The 20114-nt window shown below is 46.8% G+C and overlaps 1 protein-coding gene across 3 annotated transcripts in view; it reads left to right on the top strand.

Annotated features, from left to right (window-relative positions):
- The first annotated feature begins 3848 nt into the window (after positions 1-3848).
- XIRP1 (xin actin binding repeat containing 1) overlaps positions 3849-20114 on the top strand; it is a 34556-nt gene continuing 18290 nt past the window's right edge. The window contains exons 1-5 of one of the 3 annotated variants that reach the window (XM_064445106.1): positions 3849-3939; positions 5321-5460; positions 6743-6797; positions 8226-8636; positions 9972-10053. In XM_064445106.1, the coding sequence (XP_064301176.1) occupies positions 5333-5460; positions 6743-6797; positions 8226-8636; positions 9972-10053 (676 nt within the window). In that variant the 5' untranslated portion in view covers positions 3849-3939; positions 5321-5332. Of the gene's footprint in view, positions 3940-5320; positions 5461-6742; positions 6798-8225; positions 8637-9971; positions 10054-16490; positions 16630-20114 lie in introns of those variants that run through there. The other 2 variants (XM_009514510.2, XM_064445107.1) reach the window with 2 other exon arrangements.

The raw sequence follows: 20114 nt of genomic DNA on the forward strand, positions 1-20114 counted from the left end.
GGATCAAACACTTACTATGCAGCCACATACACAACCTTGTTCCCCTAAACAGCACCCCTTACCCCTAAAACACAGCTCCCTTTACCCCCGAAAATGGAGAGCACATGCAGGGGATAGTGCAAAATCTGGCTCTGCTTGTAGACAGTTTGCTGTAAATTCCCTGACAGGGGATCATATCTGGAGGAGACACACATCACAACCAGTATTTTTCAGAAATTCTTTTATGCATCAATCTGTTTATAACAACTAGCAGATCTCTGTTCACACCCAAATTGATTTATTCCCTACTGTGCTTGCTCGCACCCTGCACCATCCCACCATCCCCGCACACACCCATCTGATAAGCAGGGCACAAACGTGCATGCGGTGAAGCAACACAGGCTGGGCACATGGGGGAAAAGAGGAATTGTGCACGTTTTTAGTGGGAATACAGCTATCAAAACAACATTATACAACTGCAAAAAAAAGAAGATGAAAAAAATAATAGAGGTGGTTATGTAAACCACTGTCCCTGTCTGGTCAGCACAAATCTCATGTGGGCTTAGGTCAGTCCATTTGACACAGCTAGAAATAATTGTCTGTGTTAACCATTAGTAGTTCCCAGTTCAAAGTTCCCCGCTAGGCACCTCTGTGCCCTGCCTGTACTCCTTCTGCCCGCTTCACATGGCCACCTGCCTGCTGCCTGCTACCCCAGCGAGGTGCAGGCAGCATTGCCCACCCCTGCCCATGTCTGCTGGAGAGCTCAGCGCCTCGGCAGGGGATGCGACACCAGCCTGGATGCCCTGCCCTGCCCCAGCTGGCCAAACCAAGTGCCCTCCGTGTCCCCACAGGGTGTTTGACTATAGCAAACAAAACCAAAACGCAGACCTTCTTGTTCCTAGCGAGGTGGTCAGGAGATGTCCTGGGCAGGCAATAAAGCCTTGTAGTGCCTGAAACAAAACTCCAGCCCTTACCCTGGAGAAGGCCTGTGTTGCAGTCACAGGACAAGGAAGGGTGGATGGCTATAACAGGTAGAGATGTGACCCTACAGAGGAAGGTGCCAGTGGCATCACTTTGCTGCCAGGATCATGAAGGCAGCTGGGGGACTCATTTTCTGCAGGCAAATCCCCATTGCTTGAGGCAAAAGCGTGTGACTTGGCCATTTATCACAATGAGGAGAGAAAGTGAAGCCTGGCTTCTTAAAACCTCTCAGCTATCTTATTTCACAGGGCAAGACCCTATGGACCGTCCTTGGGATGGAGGCACACATAAGGAACATGGTTCTTTCCACCTTTCTGCGAGAAACAGAGGAAGTATTTGTGGCTGACTGCTCTTTCTAGCTTGGCATACTAGGCCACCACATTTTATTTAGAGTTAAGGATATCCAGAAAGGCCCTTCCAGGAGCACAGTCAGTGCTGAGCTGTTTGCTCCCCTTGGAGAGCAGAAGCAGAGCAGCCAAAAGAAAATCTGTGTCCCAAACAGGTCAAGGTTGACTTTCCAGGGTGACTGGAAAGAGAGTTTGGGGCCACAGGGGAACGTGAACAGAAGGATCCTCACAGCACCTCTTTACCCTATCTCTTCCACCTGGGGAAACCGCTGAAGCTCAGAAATCGTGTCCCATCAAAGCTCCCAGTTTCTACAAGAAACCTCTTCTGACTTCTCACAAGGCAAGCGGCAAACCCCAAGAGTCTTCAAGAGTAATGATTTCCCTTCCTTATTTTTGGGGACTGGTACATTCAGTCCCTCCATCCTCTAACTAGTCCCTCACTGGTAGCTGGAGGCAAGTCGACCTGATTCAGGCACTTTTCTACAGAAACCTGTGGAGCTACTTACAGCAGCATGAAAATAACGCAAAGAGAGGAGAAGCAGGGAATAGGACTTGGGGGATTTTGTCCTGGAAAGCAGGGGCTAAAGGGGGGCAAAAGGGGCAGCTCAGCAGTGTGCAGGTGTGCATAGCTCTAATGCAGAAGACATTGCTCTCTCTCTGGACTGGGACCCACCTTTTCTTCTCAGCTCACAGAACCTGCTCAGCAGGAAAAATTCATTCCCATCTTCCCGCAGGCGCTTGCCAACAGAGCAAACCCAGTGCACCGCTAACTGCGAAGACTAAAATCACTGTGAGCTGGGCAACGCCCCCAGCAGAGACAGTGGCTGAAGGCAGCTTAAGGCACTGTAATCCTGGCAAAAACAGTTTTGAAACACACTTTATCTAGTCAGTGTGCCTTGGAGCGATGCAGAAAATTGTGTCCATGCAGCCTTTTTTGTGGAGAGAGGAACAGGATAGCAGTAGTCCCCAAAATAATTCACCGATCTTTTAGCAGCCTCTGTTACTCACTATTGGACGGACTGCAGTGTTCATTGTTTCATTCTGTCAGCCAAATCCATCTCCTCTAAATTAAATAACTAACAAGGAAGCATCCCAGCTTCAGAGTCTTGTTTTGCCGATGCAACTAAAATCCTAGCCTCCATCAGACTTGTCTTTTGACAGCCCAGCAGCTACTAAAGTCACTGGTATTTTCCCATTACGGTACAGGTCATCCTACAAATTCCTCCAAGAAGTGAATCTTGTTCAGTGGGAAACATCCAGCAGGTCAGGGAGACCCTAGGAGCACAGAAGTCTGGCACAAATCCGAGTATGTACAAAGCCGGGGCTGTGCTCTAGGCTGGTCCTTAGGCACTGCTGCAATGAATGTGACTGAGAACATGAGAAGAGTCTACCATATGAAATCAGGCTCACTGATTCCACAGGGTAGAGAACTAAAATCATTAATGTTTCTCAGTTGTTTTTAGGTACTGGAATAAAAGCTTGATAACAAGATTTTTTTTTCCATAAGAGTTGAATCAGAACTTATGGAGAAGTGCAAGTTATTATTTCATAAAGTAATGACAGAAAAAGCCAGTTTGTTTATCTGGATTTCTGCTTTCCCCTATCTCACTCACTCCTTCTGTCAAAGGTTTCTTGCTTAGCTTAGGCATTTCTGGGTAAATGATTTTCCAGCAATTGATGTCAAATGCAGCCTTTCTTGTTCATTATAAACCAACACACTGTTATCTGCTCTTATTCGTGCACTGGCTTTGCTGCTTGGTCAACTTTCCTGTGTGCACAGAATAGATCCCCGGAAAGAACTTCATAGAAACCCAGTTATTTTTAGGTGCAAAAAGCAGCTCTGTTTGCGGTTATGATGATTTTTGAGAGGGCTAAGAAGTTACCTTTGCCAAACTCTAACTTTAATCAGACTTAGACGTTGCTTAAATTGGATCCCATCAGACAGTCCTGCCCTTTCTTGCCTCTAATGGTGAAGTACTTAAATTTATTTCATCTGGACCCTGCCTCCCTCAAGGCCTGGCCCACCTTTCATTTTTGCTGGGAGGAGCAGTGTATTCTTTATTGCTGTTAGCACCCCAGGGAGATGCTGTCTCCTGCAGCTCATGCAAAACCTCCCCAGTGAAGCCACAGGCACTGGGGACCACAGGCTGAGCTGAAAAAACTCACTGGCTTGGAAGATGAATATATGACCCGTGCCAAAAGCATCCATTTAAAAATGCCCATGCAGAGGAGTTCATTTCTGCTCCACCTGGGACAAGGTGGGGAGATGGATTCCAGAAGATTTCCACCTAAATCAGAATCTAGCTTTGGATCTAGATGGCTATTGGTGCCCCAGCTGGGATCTGAATTTACCCGGTGCTTTTATGGGGAAGAATGAGACCTCAATAATTGGTGACAGGCTGACAGGAGCAGGGAGGAGGCTTTGTCTCTTCTGCTCTTCAGTGCCAGCTCTCCAATTCACACCATCCCCATTCCCACATCAGCTTTTAATATTTAATCGCAGCTATGCCAAGGGACTTTGCCTCCTGTCTTGTAAAGAAGGGGGAGAGGAAGGAGTCAGAAGCGTGGTACCGAAGAGCCCCAAGGAGACTATCAAATGGCAGATCTCGGGTGGAGGAAAGCACTCTAGCATGTAAGTGATTTTACACAAAAACCCTCCCAGATCACAGAAGATGGAATGAATTAATATCAGAAAAATCCTGTAAACCCTTAGCAACTGGGAGATGCTGTGCTGATTGTGGGAACTGTTCAGGGTGGGCTAAGAGTATTTCCATCGACTGCCTGTACTGTATTTAAGGAAAAGGGGGGATATAAATGGAAAATGAGGGAAGGCTTCCCTCCTAACAGGCTCTTTCTGCCACAAAGTAAATCCCTCGAGGGCTCTTCACCTGGAATTGTTTAATGTTAGACACCACTGCAAAAATTAGAAATAATCCTGGACTGTGAGAGGTGGGAGCCTGTGATCTAACAAATCTGTCTCTTCTCTAACACCATGGGAAGTGACCTGAAAAAAACAACAGAAAAGGACATTTCTAAAGCAATTGGTGATAAATTGATGACCTCCCTCCCTCTGGTCTTGATTTCTGATGTATTAAAGGTATGAGAGGGGAGGCAGAGATTCATAAACTGCTGAAAGACACCTCTGTCTCCAGGAAAATCTGCCCCTTGAGTGCATCTGGAAGTGGACACCCAAACACGGGTGGACAATGGCTCTGGGCACAGCCCAGCACTCAGGCCAGTGCAACAGAAATCACTTATGAAATGTATTTTGCAAGCAACATGGCTTTTAAAACAAGTATTCTCAAAATCTAAACACAAGTATCTAATAAACCCATAGTTCGAATGTCTGTGTCAGTAATTAAAGAGCAATTACATAGAACTTGTATGTCCCTAGAGCTCTGTCTAAATTCAGAAAATGAACCCCAGATGACCTAATGTACTTCCAAGTGTCAGATCAGTCATTGCAAATCCAATGCCTGAGACTTCTGTTGCACATGTCTGAAGCCTGGAAAACAAGAATATTTTTGGCAGAAGAGGCCAAGAGGTGCTTAATTCTCCAGTTACTGCCTGAATTCAGAGCTGGTTCAGGTCTATGCAGCATTGGAAACATAAAGAAAAAATGTAACCTATAATGCATATAAAAAATTTCCATCAAATAATTTTTAAATTATTTAAAGCTAATTCTTCTTCAGGTTCTTTGCCTCTCCCTGTCACAGAGAATAACCAGGTGATCTAAGAGAAAGAGAAAAGTGATAGGCAGGGGTGGAAAAGACCCATTCCCTACATTATGAGTAATCTAATTTAAATTGTGTCCTTTAACCCTATTTTATTTTTTCAAAAGTGTATCTATGAGATGAGGTTTGCAGATGTATCAGTGAGGACAGCATTTCTTCCACAGCCTTCTACTGGTGCACTGATCCCAGGAATGGAGACGGATGCACTAACTGTTGGCCTCTTTTTCCTGGATCTTCACATCCAGCGCCATAACCTTTGCTCTCTTGTTCCAATGCCAGCAGACAGAGAACATGGAAAAAGCTGGGAAGCTGAGGCCAGCTCAGTCCTTTCCTTTTCTGTGCCATTCTCCAAGGAGCAGCCCAGAGCACAGAGCAGTTGTTCTGAGAAAATCTGTGTCTGTCTCTGAACTGGTTGCCAGGTGGGTGGTAAATCCCCTTAATAAGTTTACCTTAGACCTGGGGGGTTCCAGGGTGGACTCTCCCTCTCCCATCTCCACAATAAACAAAACTCACTCAGATAAGGTCTTTCCCAAACACAGCATCCCAGTGTGTCAGGTTTTGAGCTAGAGGCAAGTATTTTTCTGCCGTAAGTGCTCTTAGCCATTATATATTACCAATGTGTTATTTAGTCTTGGAAGCGAAGTCCTGATTTAAAAGCCAGATCCACTTGACAAACTTCCCCAAAAACAATGGCACAGAGGAATTTTTCCCTCAACCCCAATGACTGGAGTGTTCCCATACGGATAATTAAAGCCTTTAATCTTGATAGTCTCTAAAGTGCCATGAGAGAAACCAGCAAATGCTGGAGAGATGAGTTGATGGGGAGACAAGAGGGGTATGGGCATCTCATCCCCTCCCAGTTTCTCTCAACTGGTTCTAACCAAAATGCTCCAGGGAGAGTCACATTTCCAACTGAGCCCTGTAAGGGCTAATTTCTTTTCTGGTTACAATCCATAACTGAGATCAGACCACAACGCTGCCAAGAGCGAGACAAATAAGATTAGCAGCAGAACCCAAAGTACCTCTCCTTCAATGTAAAAGTGACAGAGCAGCTGTCAAGATTGTCGCTTGAACTTCCCCTTGGGACAGTTTAGTTCTGAATATCTCAAACTTAGTCAGCTTTCATTGTAAATAGCCATCTATCTGACAGGGTCTTTGGAGAAAGCTGAAAGTGCACTCCCCACAGCAAGGAAGAGAAGGAAGGTGGTTTCTTCTGCAAAGATCTCACTCATCACTGGTGTTATGTTAGGTCAGGTAATGACTTGATAAATCTCTTTATATTAGGTTAAAGCTGAATAAATAAACGATATGTTGACCTTCTGGAAAGCCTGACTTCAGCTGGAAACCACATATCATCAAAGTGCAGTAATACAGTGCTTTCAGCCAATATAACCCCCGGCCCAGCACATCTTCCACCAGCAGGGAGAGAGGGTGCTCCAGGGTCACATCTGCACAGAGCCTGGGAGGACCGGGCTCGCACTGGGTCTAGTGGCACTGCACAGAATTAATCCATTAGACCTAAAACCACTCCTCTTTGGGATTTTTCACCTCTCTCTCACTCTTCAAAATGGCTTTTGAAGTATAGTAAGTTTGATATTTTCCAGAGGGTATGGGAAGGCAGAAAGACCTGTCTCTATATAGAAAAACACAGTCAGGCAGGCTAAAAAGAGATTAAGGTGCCATCTCCTGTCTTCTCTGCAGGTATCAAAACATCTTGGACTGTGAAAGCAGCATGTCAAAGCAAGAACATCCCAAGGTGAGAGCCAAAGGCTCAGACTAGGTGGAACAGAGCATGTCCTAACAACATAATGCTCCAGTTCTTGGCAATTCAAGACAAAATAAAAACCTAGCATTTTTTACAATATCTGGTGCTGTTCTGAAGACATCTCAGGGCAGGTCAGATCCAATTCCCTTTTAGTATGTCCAGGTGGACTGACACATATAAAATGCTCCAGGATGGGATGAAAGCTTCATATATAACATTCAGATTGCTCTGGAGTGGATAAATTGTAGGGGTAGAACCTAATGGAAGACCATCAAGAGATGTAGGACCTGGCAGAGGATTTGGCACTGGTTAGGAAGCAAGGGAAGAATCTAGGCTAAGGCAAAGGCACAGAAAGTCATTAAGGCGCCCAGACAGCCACATTGGGCTGAAAAATACGATACTGAGGCATCTCTGCCCTTCTGTACCAGCAGCTGGAGGCTTTGGGGTTACTCGCATGTCTCAAATGACACTGAGCAGCTACCAAAGAAGGCATGTGCTTAGTCTGATTTCTGTCATTCTACGCTAGGATGCAGAAATCACTTTCTTGGAGCTTTTGACTGTAATGGGACTTAGACATCAAGTTCACAAATATATTTTTCTCACAACTACATTTAGGTGGCTACATTTGAGCATCTTAAACTGAATTCTCCCCTAACTAGAAGCAGTGACTATTAGTCTCACATCATGGCAAAGGTGCACCACCCACCTACCAGTGTACCTTAAATTATAATTTGATTGCAAAATCATGGGCATGAGTTGTAGTTCTCTGCTCTGTATTTGCATATTTTGTCCTGCTTTGTGATAAGGGCCTCTTACAAACTGGCATAACAATGACAAAATCATACACTGGAAGACAGATACCCTGCACCTCATCCAATTTCCCTGCTGAAGACAGGGTTGATTCACACTGACCGGAGAAAGATGAATTGTACCTCATTAATAAAAGGCAGAATCTGAAAATTTTTATTTCTAGTCCAGGTTTTTAAGATGAAACTGGAGGTTTCCTATGAAATGATAGAAAGGGGGATTTCCTGACTGTTTAGAAACAGTTTGGCTAGAGGAGAAGGATGGAGATGGGGATAAGAAAATCATCCAAGAGGGAAGACAACCAGTGGTCATATTTTTTCTACTCCAAGGTTCCCTTGCATGTTCATGGACAAATCAGGAGGTTTTGCTGGAAATAGGCAAGACAGAAACTTGTCCCACGCTTCAAAAAGGGCTAGAATATGTTTAGATTGTGTCCCTGACATTTGCGGGAGAGAGCATAGAGCAGACAGTGATGGGACAGTCTTTCATCCCAAAAAGTTAGGTCAACAGATGTGATGCTTGGAGTAAAAGAGCAGGAAATCAGAATTTCAGAAGATTTATTATTGAAGTTAGATATGAGCTTATTTTGATGTTTGTTTTGGGTTTTTTTAGCTCATGGAGAGAAGATTCGTATCACAGACTAACATCAGTCCAATAGGTAAAAAACACGCCTTATCTCAAAGCCATCCCAGTGATAAGTGCTCAAGCAAGTCCATGGAGAGTCTTCCCATCCCTAACAACAGTTCTCCAACAAGGAATCTCAAAGGACTCCTGACCAGCTTGGACACTCCTAAAGCCACTCCACAGTGTAAGAGCTTACATTTTGCTCCACTCAAGACACCGTCTCCCAATGGCATTTTGAGGAAGAGGGAGGCTGATGCCAGAATGATGACGACAATCCAACCACTGAGCATGGAGACCAAACCCCATAAAGACCTATCCTTCCCTTCCTCTCTTCAGAGCATCCAGAGGAAGGCACAATGGAGTCCTGCCACCATCAAATGGAAGGAGTCTCCTGCAAAGGTTAGTAGGTGCTCTTCATCAAAAGCTCCTGGAAATTTATTTTCTTTGGGTGTTCAGAGTCATCCTTATAAGTGGTTGGGCTTCATGGTGGTGCTGCATCATCCACTGATGCCAATCCCTGGACATGAGGGCTGCCCTGTGTAAGCTTAACCTTCCATGGTTAGGGAAGGAGGAGCAAGGTTGCAGGGGAATTATGTGGTAACATCAGAGCTACCATCAGGATAGAGCTTGCTCTGAGATGTGGTGAAGGTGAGCAAAAGAGCCTGCTGCAGAAAACCCCTTGGCACATCACCTCCCGATGGCATGAAGGCCACCTCTCTTTCTGTATTATGAAAAGGTGGCAGACACAAACACACACCGAGTCTTCCTTGGGCCAGGCTGTGCAACGCCACAGCATCCAGTGGAAAAGGGTTGCCTTGTGCTGTGGCAACTGAAAGAAAGACCTGACTCTGTCTGCTATTAAACACTAAAGCACCAAAGGAGCTGGAAATGGAAGTTAGTGCCAATTCATGCAAGCAGCTGATGATACCTGGAGCCAGACAACAACAACAACCAAAGGCAAATTCAGAATATCATCTGTGCCTTAAACTTGCTTTTAGCCCTGTTGGTCTCTTCTCAGACCAGACACCCAACATTTTCTCTGTGGTCTCATATAGTTAATCTATAATCCTATCCAGCTCTGGGTGATTTAATGTTGTCAGGGCCACAGGTCATATGTTCCACGAACTATTCCTTGCTATCATACTTTTCATGAAGGGAAAGGAGTTGGTAGGAATGGACAGCCTAGATTGGAGAGGGACATATATCAAGGAAACAAGAGAGTCCCATGAAGTCAATATCACCTGGAATATTAATTAGGGATGAGATGCTGTCTGAAATGGTCATGTACATCTCACCACTGTACAATATAACCCCAATGATTACTGCTCCACAAGGGGACTGGTCCCTTCACTGCGTACAGCAAAGGGCAACACCAATCATTATGGGGTTTGAGACATGGAAATCATTGTGGGAGCAAGTAAAGGAAATGCATGGATAAACCCAATGCAGAAATGGTTGCCTCAAAAATGAGGATGGGCAGAGAAAAGACCATCTAGGTCTGGAAATAGAGAGGCACCTAAAATGCTGTGAAGTACTGACCTTGGAGAGAACAGAGCAAAGCCAAGCCTGGGTCAGGTCTACAGGAAAAAGTCCAAACCACACACAGTGTATGGAGGCAATGTCAGGGCCACCTTCGCCTCTGGTGCAGTCGCCTTCCCCACACTGGGGTGTTGTGCAGTCCCTCCCCTGTATTTTGGGGAATTTACCTGTTTCCCTGCTGTTGTTCCCACACAGGAAGGGAAGCTGCTCCGCGACAGGCAGATGATCATCTCCTCGGTGCCGGATACAGCCAATGACTCAGCCACAGGCAGAAGCTGTGAGTTGGATTTATTTTGGTTACCAGTCATCACTGCTACTCTACTGCCAGCTTTGCAGTTGCAACTGGGAAGGGTCTACTTGATCCTTGTGCAAAGTTTTATTTCCCGTGTAATCCTGTAGCAGAGGCTGACCAGGCAATTCTGGCTGGGAATGGTGTGGGCACCGCCAGGACTGGCCATGTGGGACTGTTGCCAAGGATAGGGAATGCAGAGAGCAGACGACCCCACGACTCCAGCCATACCCCTTCCAGCCCTGATGGGTCTCATTGCATGGAGCTGGCAAATCCCAATACAGCTGGGATCTGGGCCAGTGATGAGTCCACAGAGCCACGCTGACTCTCCCTATACTGTTATCCCAGGAATTAAAAATAGCTGGTACTAAATACCAGGAGAGAAGTATGTTTGGGATGAGTAATATCTCCCTGAACCTCAGCTTTGAGGATAGGAAAAGGGAGAGGTTCCTTTGTACCTAACTAAGGACTCTTGGCTGGGCTCCTCTTTGGATTTGGCAGCAGTGGTGTATCAGACACAGTCATCCTTGGCTTAAGATAGGACATGTAAGTGATCCCTAATGCTATGATATCATTGGGACTAAAGCAGGTCAGGAATATTTCAAGTCAGGAGACATCTGTGAACAGTGAGAGATCCAAGCTGAAGCTTTACATGGGAAAAGGTTGAATTTTTCTCACTGTCGGGAAGGCTTTATAGATTTGGGACAGAAAGAAACAACTTTCAAACAATCCAATAATGAGTGGATTTAGGACTGGGGAGGTCATTCTGCATAATTTGGGCCTGGATCAGGAATCCAGGGACCCCATATTCCATCTCTCTAGGGTTTGGTCTCTTTCTGTTCTATTTCTTCCTTTTCTTTCACACAAGAGAAAAAAAGTCACACGCTGCCTGAATTTGAGACACTGTATTTAATTACCCAACTGCATGGGAAAAGAAGTCTCTTACATGAGCACACAGTCAAATGGAGGAGATGAAGTTTCCACAGCGTTGCTGGGATTATTTTTTTTTTTAATATCAATGCACATGAAGTCACCATTCTATCTTGCTAAGCACAATCACAGTATTAGCTGCAGTGTGCCTTTTACAGAGTGAAGAACACTTCTTCCTCTGGCTGGTGTATGATGAATCATGGTCTATCTTAGAGCCTTACACTACTCTCCAACCCCTGACTCAAAGGCCTTGCAATAGCAAAGATTTCTTGTCGCCTCCAGCACCGGCTTCTTTCGTAGGGCTAGGATTTGTGTGGTGTGGAGTCCTTCTAGGGAGGCAATTGCAGCCAGGAGGCTGGGAATATGAATGTTACCTCTGATGTAGGTGCTGGATTTGCTGACAGACAGGAGTTGTAATGTTTCTTTAAAAAGTCCAGGAACCAGTTGTCCAATATATCTCTTCTGGGACAAGACACGTCCAGGAGAATATCTGTGCTGTGTTTGGTTGTTCTCATGGAGTGAGAGAGACATGAGCATTCCACATGCCCCAGCAGTGACTGGGGCAGGTCTTCCACAGGAGCCTCCTCACCATCACCCAGGGACTTCCCCACAGACCTTTCCCGGGACGGAGGAGGGGACACCCAGCCAACGCAGTGACCTGGGATGGGGAAGGCAGAGCGTCAAGTGGTTTGAAGCCACACAGTGTTGTAAGGTTAAGTACAGAGCACAGTTCTCAGGTCTGGGATTCTGTGATACGGGGGCAGCATTCAAGACGGCTCTGCCTAATGGCATTTGGCTTATCAGCAATCATGTCCATGCAACAGTTCAGAGCTGAATAACTACACATGAGATCAAAGCACTGGTTGCTGTACCTCCTTCCAGACATGAAATAGTCACCTCTGAGCCACTGCTGGACTCCTGAGCATTGCTCAAAGGGGAAGGCTGGTATACCCCTTAGAAAAACCCATTCCCAGGCAGCTAAACCAGCTGGGCTACATCCCCAGACATGCTGACAATATCAGATCATCTGGAGGAAGCTGTCACCAAAGATGTCACCAAGTCACTAATTAAAGAGGTCCAAGTGGCTATAGTTAGCAGTAATGAGATTAAACTGAGCAGTGGAATATTTACACGATAGAACAAAATACTTCCTAGGAGGGAAGATGGCAAATCAAGGAACCACTTTTCCTAAAGGAAAATGGTTGAAAGCTTGAGTCCTTTAATATTAAAGAGGAGAAGACATCAGCTAATTTGCTGCAGGTAGAGTCTCCTGAGTACTCTGGGTTTAAAAATTAACAACTTCTAGATGAATTTTGGCAATGAGAGAAAGGAAAATAATGGCCAAGAAAGAGAAAAGAGGGGCACGCATGTGGGCATGCCGTTCCCCCAGCTCACACACATACATATGCTTGTGCATGTATGTATTAATATAGCTCCATTATTCAGTGCTTTCAGCTGAAGGGCACATAAGGATGTTACCTCAGTGCAGAGCAAAGATGAAACAGGAGCCTGACGTGACTGCAAATTACAGAGCATCCAGACAGCCTCCAAAGTGCATTTAATTCCCTCCTCCCCCTTCGCCTTTCTATTCTGTATTCACTTCGACCTCTATCCATGGGGAATTTCCAAAGCAAGGAGAGGAGGCAAAGGAGAGGGCAGAGAATAGTGGGCTGCCCCATCCTGCATGCAGGGAGACCCAGGTTTGGTAGCAATGCTTGCTTGGCAGGGGATGTTTTTTTCTCCTCCTTGCTGTCGTACAAGCACCTTCTTCTGCAAGGGGGTGCGGTGCCATCTAGCGACAATGAAACTGTCCCACTTCAGTCCCAGAATCGGTCTCCACAAGGATGCTGCTGCACATCAGCTGCCAGACGCCGTGTCTCAGCCCCAGTGGTGGAAGGAGGCTGTTGCCCTCTATCTCTCCAAGACCTGGGGACTTGCAGCCAGCATCCCCCCTTCTGCAGAATGGCGTTCAGCAGATGGGTTTGGGAAAATTTCATTAGTGAACTGATCTGAAAGGAAAGATCTGAAAGGAGGGGGGAAAATGCTGATTTAAGATAAAAGGCTGTGCTTGTGCTAGAGACAGCTCTGAGTTCAAGGCAGCTCTGGCACTTCCACTGATAGAGGCTCCTGCAGTCAAAATAACCCTTAAAACCCATTTGACTTTCAGCAGTTGCTTTTCATGATCTTGACAAGAAGCAGTTGAATGTCAGGACTCTTGTAAGTATTCAATCTGTCCTACTCTAAGCATTTTGTGCCTCTGTGACTCAGCGAGGAGGGAAACTTGGGTTGTTTATGCACGAGATCCATCTGCCCCCCTGAGTAGAGCACCCCACATCACAGAAAGAAGGGGCAGAAGCAGATGCCATCCATCCCTGTTTACCTCTCCCAGCCCCTATGACAGCTATTTGAGGAGGCTGGGATCGCAGGCACCTTTTTGGGGGGCTGCCATGGGAGTATGCAGCAGTTCCCAGGCAGTCATGGAGGGCAGGGGAGCGATCAGCCTCTGCTCACAGCTGGCCAAGGCTTGCCAGCAGCTGGGCTGGCAGCAGCGATCAAAACAGACGGGCTAGTCCTGTCTAGTTGGTTTTTCCTGCAAGCCCTAGTCTGTGCCCTCACTTGATCTAACCTAAAGAGCTTTTTCCCTGCTGAGCCCCTGCTGCCCTCTTCTCTCAGCTCCCAGCAAGAGCCACCCCCTCTCAGTTGAGGGCTCAGGGCTGCCCTCTGCTCCAGACACCCATGTCCCAGGCCGCTGGTCTCCCCCTATTACACTCTCAATACCTCTCAGAAAGGTCCAGCACCACATTAATTATTATTTTTTTTCATTTCCTGCTTTCTAATTAGTTGCTATCTTCCAGACAGAAGGAGAAAACCCTTCCCCAGGAGCTGTGCAGAGAAAACTCTCAGGTAGCTCAGGTCTTGCAGGCTTGCAGGAGAGGGCTTGCAGGGGCAGTTTGCAGGGTCACTGATGGGAGGACATGCATGGAAGCCACAAACTGTAGAAGACCAGGTCCTCCACCTAGGGATGATCAGACAGACAACAGCCAGCCATGCATGCACACAGACTACCACCCCGTATACATATGCCGTGTGCTGCAGCTAGACAGACAGAGAGGCAAATATATATTGCAGACGAAGAGAGCGCCGCGTAAATATCTGCATGCACCCTGCGTGTTCCCACTGGGCACATGCACACCGCAAGGACACACACGCACACCGTCATGAGCTGCTGACTGAGCCGATATGCTTTACCCTTCACCTCTTGCCTTTAAGTCCCTCCACCCATATGGAATAAATAAGACACCTCTGTCCCCAACCTGCCACTGGGGACATAGTGCAAAATGTCTGTTTACTGACACCCCTGCCACCCAGTTCATGCTACCTGAGTAGGTGAGTGTTTGCTGACACTCCCTGCCGTCCCTAGCCCTCTGACTCACAGCCTCGCTGATCAGCAAACACCTGCCCACCACCCTCCTAACGACATCCCTCGCTTTCCTGCTCCACATCACAGGGTACGCTCAGCAGGGGCCACTTCATTCTGCACCTCCTTGGCTGCTTAGTGCTGTCTGGCTCCCAGCCATCTGTCGCGACGTAAGGTCTCCTCCTCAGCACGCAGCAGTGAGAAAGGTGGCTGTATTTCCTCCCATCAGCAAGATGGTTACATTTCAGCCCATTCTAATTTAGCTTTTTTCTCTGATCCTCATTTATTGAAGGAAGCAACAAAGAAAATGGAGACCACTTCAGAGGGAGAGGTAATGGTCTTCTTAGGCACCAGGCTTAACACAGACAACAGGGGACTGGTAACTCGTAGCCTTGCAGGTTGTTTAAAGAAACTGGGCTATGGTAGGCAGGAGCTGGGCCCTTCCAGGAGCCTCAGTGAAAACAGGTGGTCACCTGGAGTGGGATGAGATGTGATGTGATGTTATGTGATGATGCCACGTTGGTGAGGAACCCTCATCACATGCTGACCTGCAGCCTGGTTGATGTGTAGCATCCTCTCCAGGGACTGATACCTGCAGACCTATAGGGGAAAGAGAGGGGCAGCACCCCCTCCAAACATCCCTATAAAACTCCAGCAAAGCTGTTCAGGAGGAGGGAACCAGAAAACTTAAGCAACTCAAACCAGAAAATCATCAGTGGCTTGTTGCTTGGCCCTCTGGAGAAAAGGTCCTTTGGGGTCCAGGATCACACTTCATCTACTCAGCACAATGCTGCTGAGGTCTTTACGTGACCAATGAGTCTGGCAGAAATGGAGATGTCCCTGCGCTACAGGCTGTACAAACACGCCACAGGAAAAAAGCTAAGACAGCTCTGTGCTGGTAGGTAAAACAGATACCATTTTTGCCCCAAGACTGTCTGGTCCAACACAGCTCACAACCGTGCATACCTCTGCCCCATCGCTGCACTCCCATGTTGGCATTGGGTGCTACGGGCCATGGGCATGGCCTGGGAGTGTACAAGCAGAGTGGAACTGAGCATGGGTCTCTTGTGGTTCTTGCTCTGTGTTCTGTGATCCAAAGCACCTCTGGGTGTGAGTTTTATCTCAGGTGATGGTCACTTCTGGTACCGGCATAGCCAACCTACGTCTTTCATTGCCACATGGTGATTTACTCAAGCCTATTCTCTCTAAAGCTGACAGAAAAAGTAAACCAAAGAGAGAGCAGCTGGACCTGATTCAAACATTACTGGGTTCCTCAACGATACCACTATCCCAGCCTGGTAAAGGTGGACTATTAAAAGAAACCCCAGAGCCATTGGTTATGTCTGTATTTGTAAATCAGCACGGCCAGGCCAGGGTCCCCAGCTCTGGCACACAGTTGTGCCTACCTCTAATATGCTAAAAATAGCACCCATTGGCCAGCTGAGCTTTGAGGGCATCAAGAGCCCTCCAGGGCTGAGTGCTTTATTGTTATCCCTCCTCAAACACCACCCTGAGCACCTCCTGCAGCACTGCATTGCTAACAGTGGGACTGGAAGGATGGGGGTGGTTCCCAGCTGACCATAAAGCAGACAGTTTGATCGTCCTTCTTGGCATATATGCTTCCGCTCACTTTTCCAAAATATTATTTTTCTTCATTGGTTCTAAAATATTGGATCTGATGAGGAAATAGAGAACCAGAAAATGTAGCTAATACCTGTCACCTTCCCAGCTTTTCCCTTAAAACTTTGGCTGTGGAGCCTGGCCATGCAGATCACAACATGAGGACGTGACAGTGAGTCAAGGAAATGCCTCCACCCCACTGCACCACTGCCTGGAAGCATCCCCTGTCCCATACCGGATTATGCCAGGGGTATTTTGAATGAATAAATTCTGAAAATAAGCCAGCCCCCCAGACTTTCCCAGCCTCCACGTAACATTGCTAAAACTCATGATTGACTCAGCCTGGTGGAAGAGCAATTTCACTCTTCCCTAAAAATAGAGCAAGTAGTTCATCCTCTCAACATAGCCCAGCGCTTGGCGATAAAACCAGCTGCCAGAGACCACTGGGAGGCAGTGAACAGGACTGAGGGTGTGGGGAGTGGAGCAGGGCTCCTCGTAGGATACACTAAGTGCTGCCCGGCCGTGAGTTTCACACAGATTTTCTACTGAGGCTGTCTACAGCGTGACACAGCTGCTGGGACCAGCGAGACCTCCCTGTAAGTAATTTTGGGGTAGAGAGGGGTGAAGTGTTGCATGAATACGAACCTCAGACTGATGCTAAAAACAGGGCAAATGAGGATGCTCAGTGCCTCGTGCTATGAAAGCAGTGGTTGCAGCTCATGGAAAGCCATGGATTCTACTTTGTTGGCCCAGAGTCTAGTAAATCCCACCTTCTGCTGCAGAAGGTGCTGTCTCTCTGTTCCATCAATGGTGGCCTTGGTCTGGTTCAGCACTGTTGTCTAGGGTACTTGGGCATGTTCAAGACAGAAACAGAGCATTGTACATGTGTGGTTTTCCCCTGTCCTGAAATAATCAAGTTCCTAGCTTTCAGGCCTAAATTTATGGGTCCAGATGTCAGCGTCTACTCTGTCCCACCAAAATGCTGTTATTTACCATGACTTTGGCCACTGTAACCAGAAACTGGGGATTTGAGTGAGCCAGGTGGATGCTGGAGGTGGAGGGGACAGCTTCCAGATCAAAACCGTGTTCAGGACTGGTAGGAAGTAGGCAGCAAAATGTGGACTGTTCAGAGAGAAATGAGCTTTTCTTCATCTTACATCCCTAGGGAACAGGAGGCAGAGTAGAATTAGTTAGGGAGGGAATTGCTTTCCCCCCTTCTCTTCCAGTCTCCAGGAAGGGCTTGAGAAATATGTTTGTGAACCTGAGCCAAATAAAGGGCTTCAGGAGCCTGTTGGGTTAGCAGCATTGATCTGGCCATACCACTCATATTTGTGCTCATGTACGGAAAGTAACTCCAAAAACCTGAGCAACTCTGTAAGACAAAGCAGAAACCTACCCCTCTGTGTGTGCGTGTGTGTGTCTCATAACTGACTATCCATCTGCTGAAGCCTCTTAACTCTAAGGTCTGTGTTGTGGCCAACAGAGGAGAGCCAAGAACCCAGGTCCAGGTCTCAGTGCTGCCCTTCAGTCACTGTGTGAAGAGCCTGACCCCAACAGCCTGAGCTGAAAGTGGTATTTTTCTGCTCGTGCATGTGGCAGTGATTAACATTTCCTTCTGGGATACACGGCCTGCTGATTGATGTGGAATAACAGAAATTCTTCAATTTCCCCAGATCCCTCTGGGTCTCCAGTTTTCACCCAAATCTCTCTGGAAAATATCTGAAGTAGTTTTAGGTTTTTATTAGAGAACAGGGATTTGGCAAAAGAGAGGTGGAGCTGGTGCCTCAGGTACAGATACCACTTGATGAGAAGAGGCAAAATATGAAAACCCATGTTCTTGTCTAGGCAAAGTGGTAGATAATACACTAGCAGCAATTAAGGGATCCAGCATTGGTGGAGATTCACAGGAATGCCCTACAAAGGGTGTTTTCAGCCCTTGAATAGATGCAGTATTTTGCAGGATACAAAAGCCTCCTTTTGGGGAAAACCAGGTGACGATGCCCTAACCCTCATGCTAAGAGGATGGAAATCCTTCTTTGGCATCAGCAAAGAACCCCAAGTCTTGGTTTGAACATGGTAGCAAGAATCTGTGCATTAAGTACCATACAGCCTGGTATTTTATGTATTTAAATCCACTCATTTCTCTCCTCCCCCTTATCCTCATTGGCAATTTGCCTCATTCAGAAATAAATGGAAATGCCAGGGAAACTCAATAACTACAACTGAATTGGGGTTTTCTCTTTAAAGGATACTGCTAAAATTTTTTTTGGCTATGGCTGTTTCTTCCAAAACAGTATTAAGCTTTCTTGGCTGTCAGTGATAGAGAGCTGACAGCAGCATGGAAACACCATGATAAGAATAGAAGGCAAAGGCAGGGTCTCAGCGGCTCCTCGGAGCTGCGTGGTATCCATGCAATGCCCCCGCATAAACACCGTGGCATGGCAAAGAAATGCTTTAAGATGCACGCCGCAGCCCTGATCCCGCCTGCGCTCTGCACCCCAGGTGGGATGTGCAGCCGGTGATGCTCGCAGGGGTCATGCCTGCGTAGACATTCCCAAGGTATCTCTTCGCGGTGATTAGACAAGGCTTCCCTTAAAAGGTCTGGTATTTGCGGCATGCCAAGAAGCCCTCTCCCCGGGGCAGAGGTTATTCCAGTGGGTAGCTCAGTGTTGCTTTCCCTGGAGAAGGGGATTTTAGGGGGAGGGAACCCACTATCACAAATGTCATCCAGCATTGTAGCCTACAAGGGCTGAGATGCTGCTCTGCGGGAGCAGGTAGAGCACACAGAGGGCATGGAGGGGTCCCTGGCAGAGGGGTTAGGGGTAAAAGTAGGCCTGCTGCCAGCCAGCGTTCAGGAATAGGTGAAATAGATAAAGAGGGAAATAAAATGAGTCCTATTGGCAGCAGGGGTGTTTATCACCGTTTCAGTGAAAAACTCCTGTATAAATAACACGTTACTCCAGAGTGACTGGAGGGTTCAAGAATGGTGTGTGATACACGATCCTCGACATATCAGAGGGCGGTGCTGGATACCGAGATCCCAGCGATGCACAGCCTGGGGCAGCAATGTATTAAACCTCCGCTTGGCTTTTATTAACCCTTTGCAAATAACAGAGGAACACAGAGAATAACGCAGTGCTGAGCAGGTTGTCAGGGCTGCATCCACCTTGTCTAGACATTTCATATCCCAGCAGCAGGGGAGCCAACCTGGGTGATGTGTAAGTCCCTCTCTAAGGAAAGACAGCCCCCCAGCAGTTGGCCCACTCGGGAAGGCCACATCCCCAACCAGCAATGCCGTTCGCAGCTGTCTCTCAGCAGGGCTTCTTGGCATTTTTTGGTACCAGGAATAGTGTCTTTCACATTCCTAGATTTTTGCAAAGCCCAGAAATAGCCCTGAGCTGCCTTGGGGCAGATACTCAGCTCCGCCTGAGGCTAAATTTTCCTGAATCTTCTCAGGAGCTGTTTAAATTACCTGGGGGTTGTGATATTGTTCCTGCAAAGGAAAGTCCAGCTGACACCGAGGAGACAAAAACACTTGCAGAAGTGATTAAAGATCATGAATCTTCAGTTTAGAGGTGCTGGAAATTGTAGAGAGATCTGATTTTGAAATTCAAGTGCTGGAAACAAGACTCTCTTGAGTAGCTGTGTTTTCCTTCACCCCCTCTGATTTGCAAATGCAACTTCAAGCATGTGCAAAATGTTAATTGACTATAATTTAGTAGACACTTCTTAAAGCATGAAATGATATTTTAAATCTCATTTCCTTTTCAGCACAGCTGCTCTTTAGTTATGTATTTTTATTTTCTTTATTTGTTTAGCACCTTCCTCTGGTTCTGATACTTTTCAGCCCATTTCCCAGCTAATACGTATTAGCTCTATGTGCCAGAGCTGTTCAAGTGATTGCAGCATAAGGCTTGCAGACAGTACAAAATCTTTCTTAAACCCTTTCAAATGACAATGATTTACATTTTTTGATGTGCATTAGTCATTACATTTATGTTCTATACCAGAGGTGTTCCCCACCCCCAAGTCAGGGAGCTATTGTACTTCATGCTGTACAAACTTATTTGAAAGCCGAAGG

This window comes from Phalacrocorax carbo, chromosome 2 (assembly GCF_963921805.1).
Source record: "Phalacrocorax carbo chromosome 2, bPhaCar2.1, whole genome shotgun sequence".
Classification (NCBI taxonomy): domain Eukaryota; kingdom Metazoa; phylum Chordata; class Aves; order Suliformes; family Phalacrocoracidae; genus Phalacrocorax; species Phalacrocorax carbo.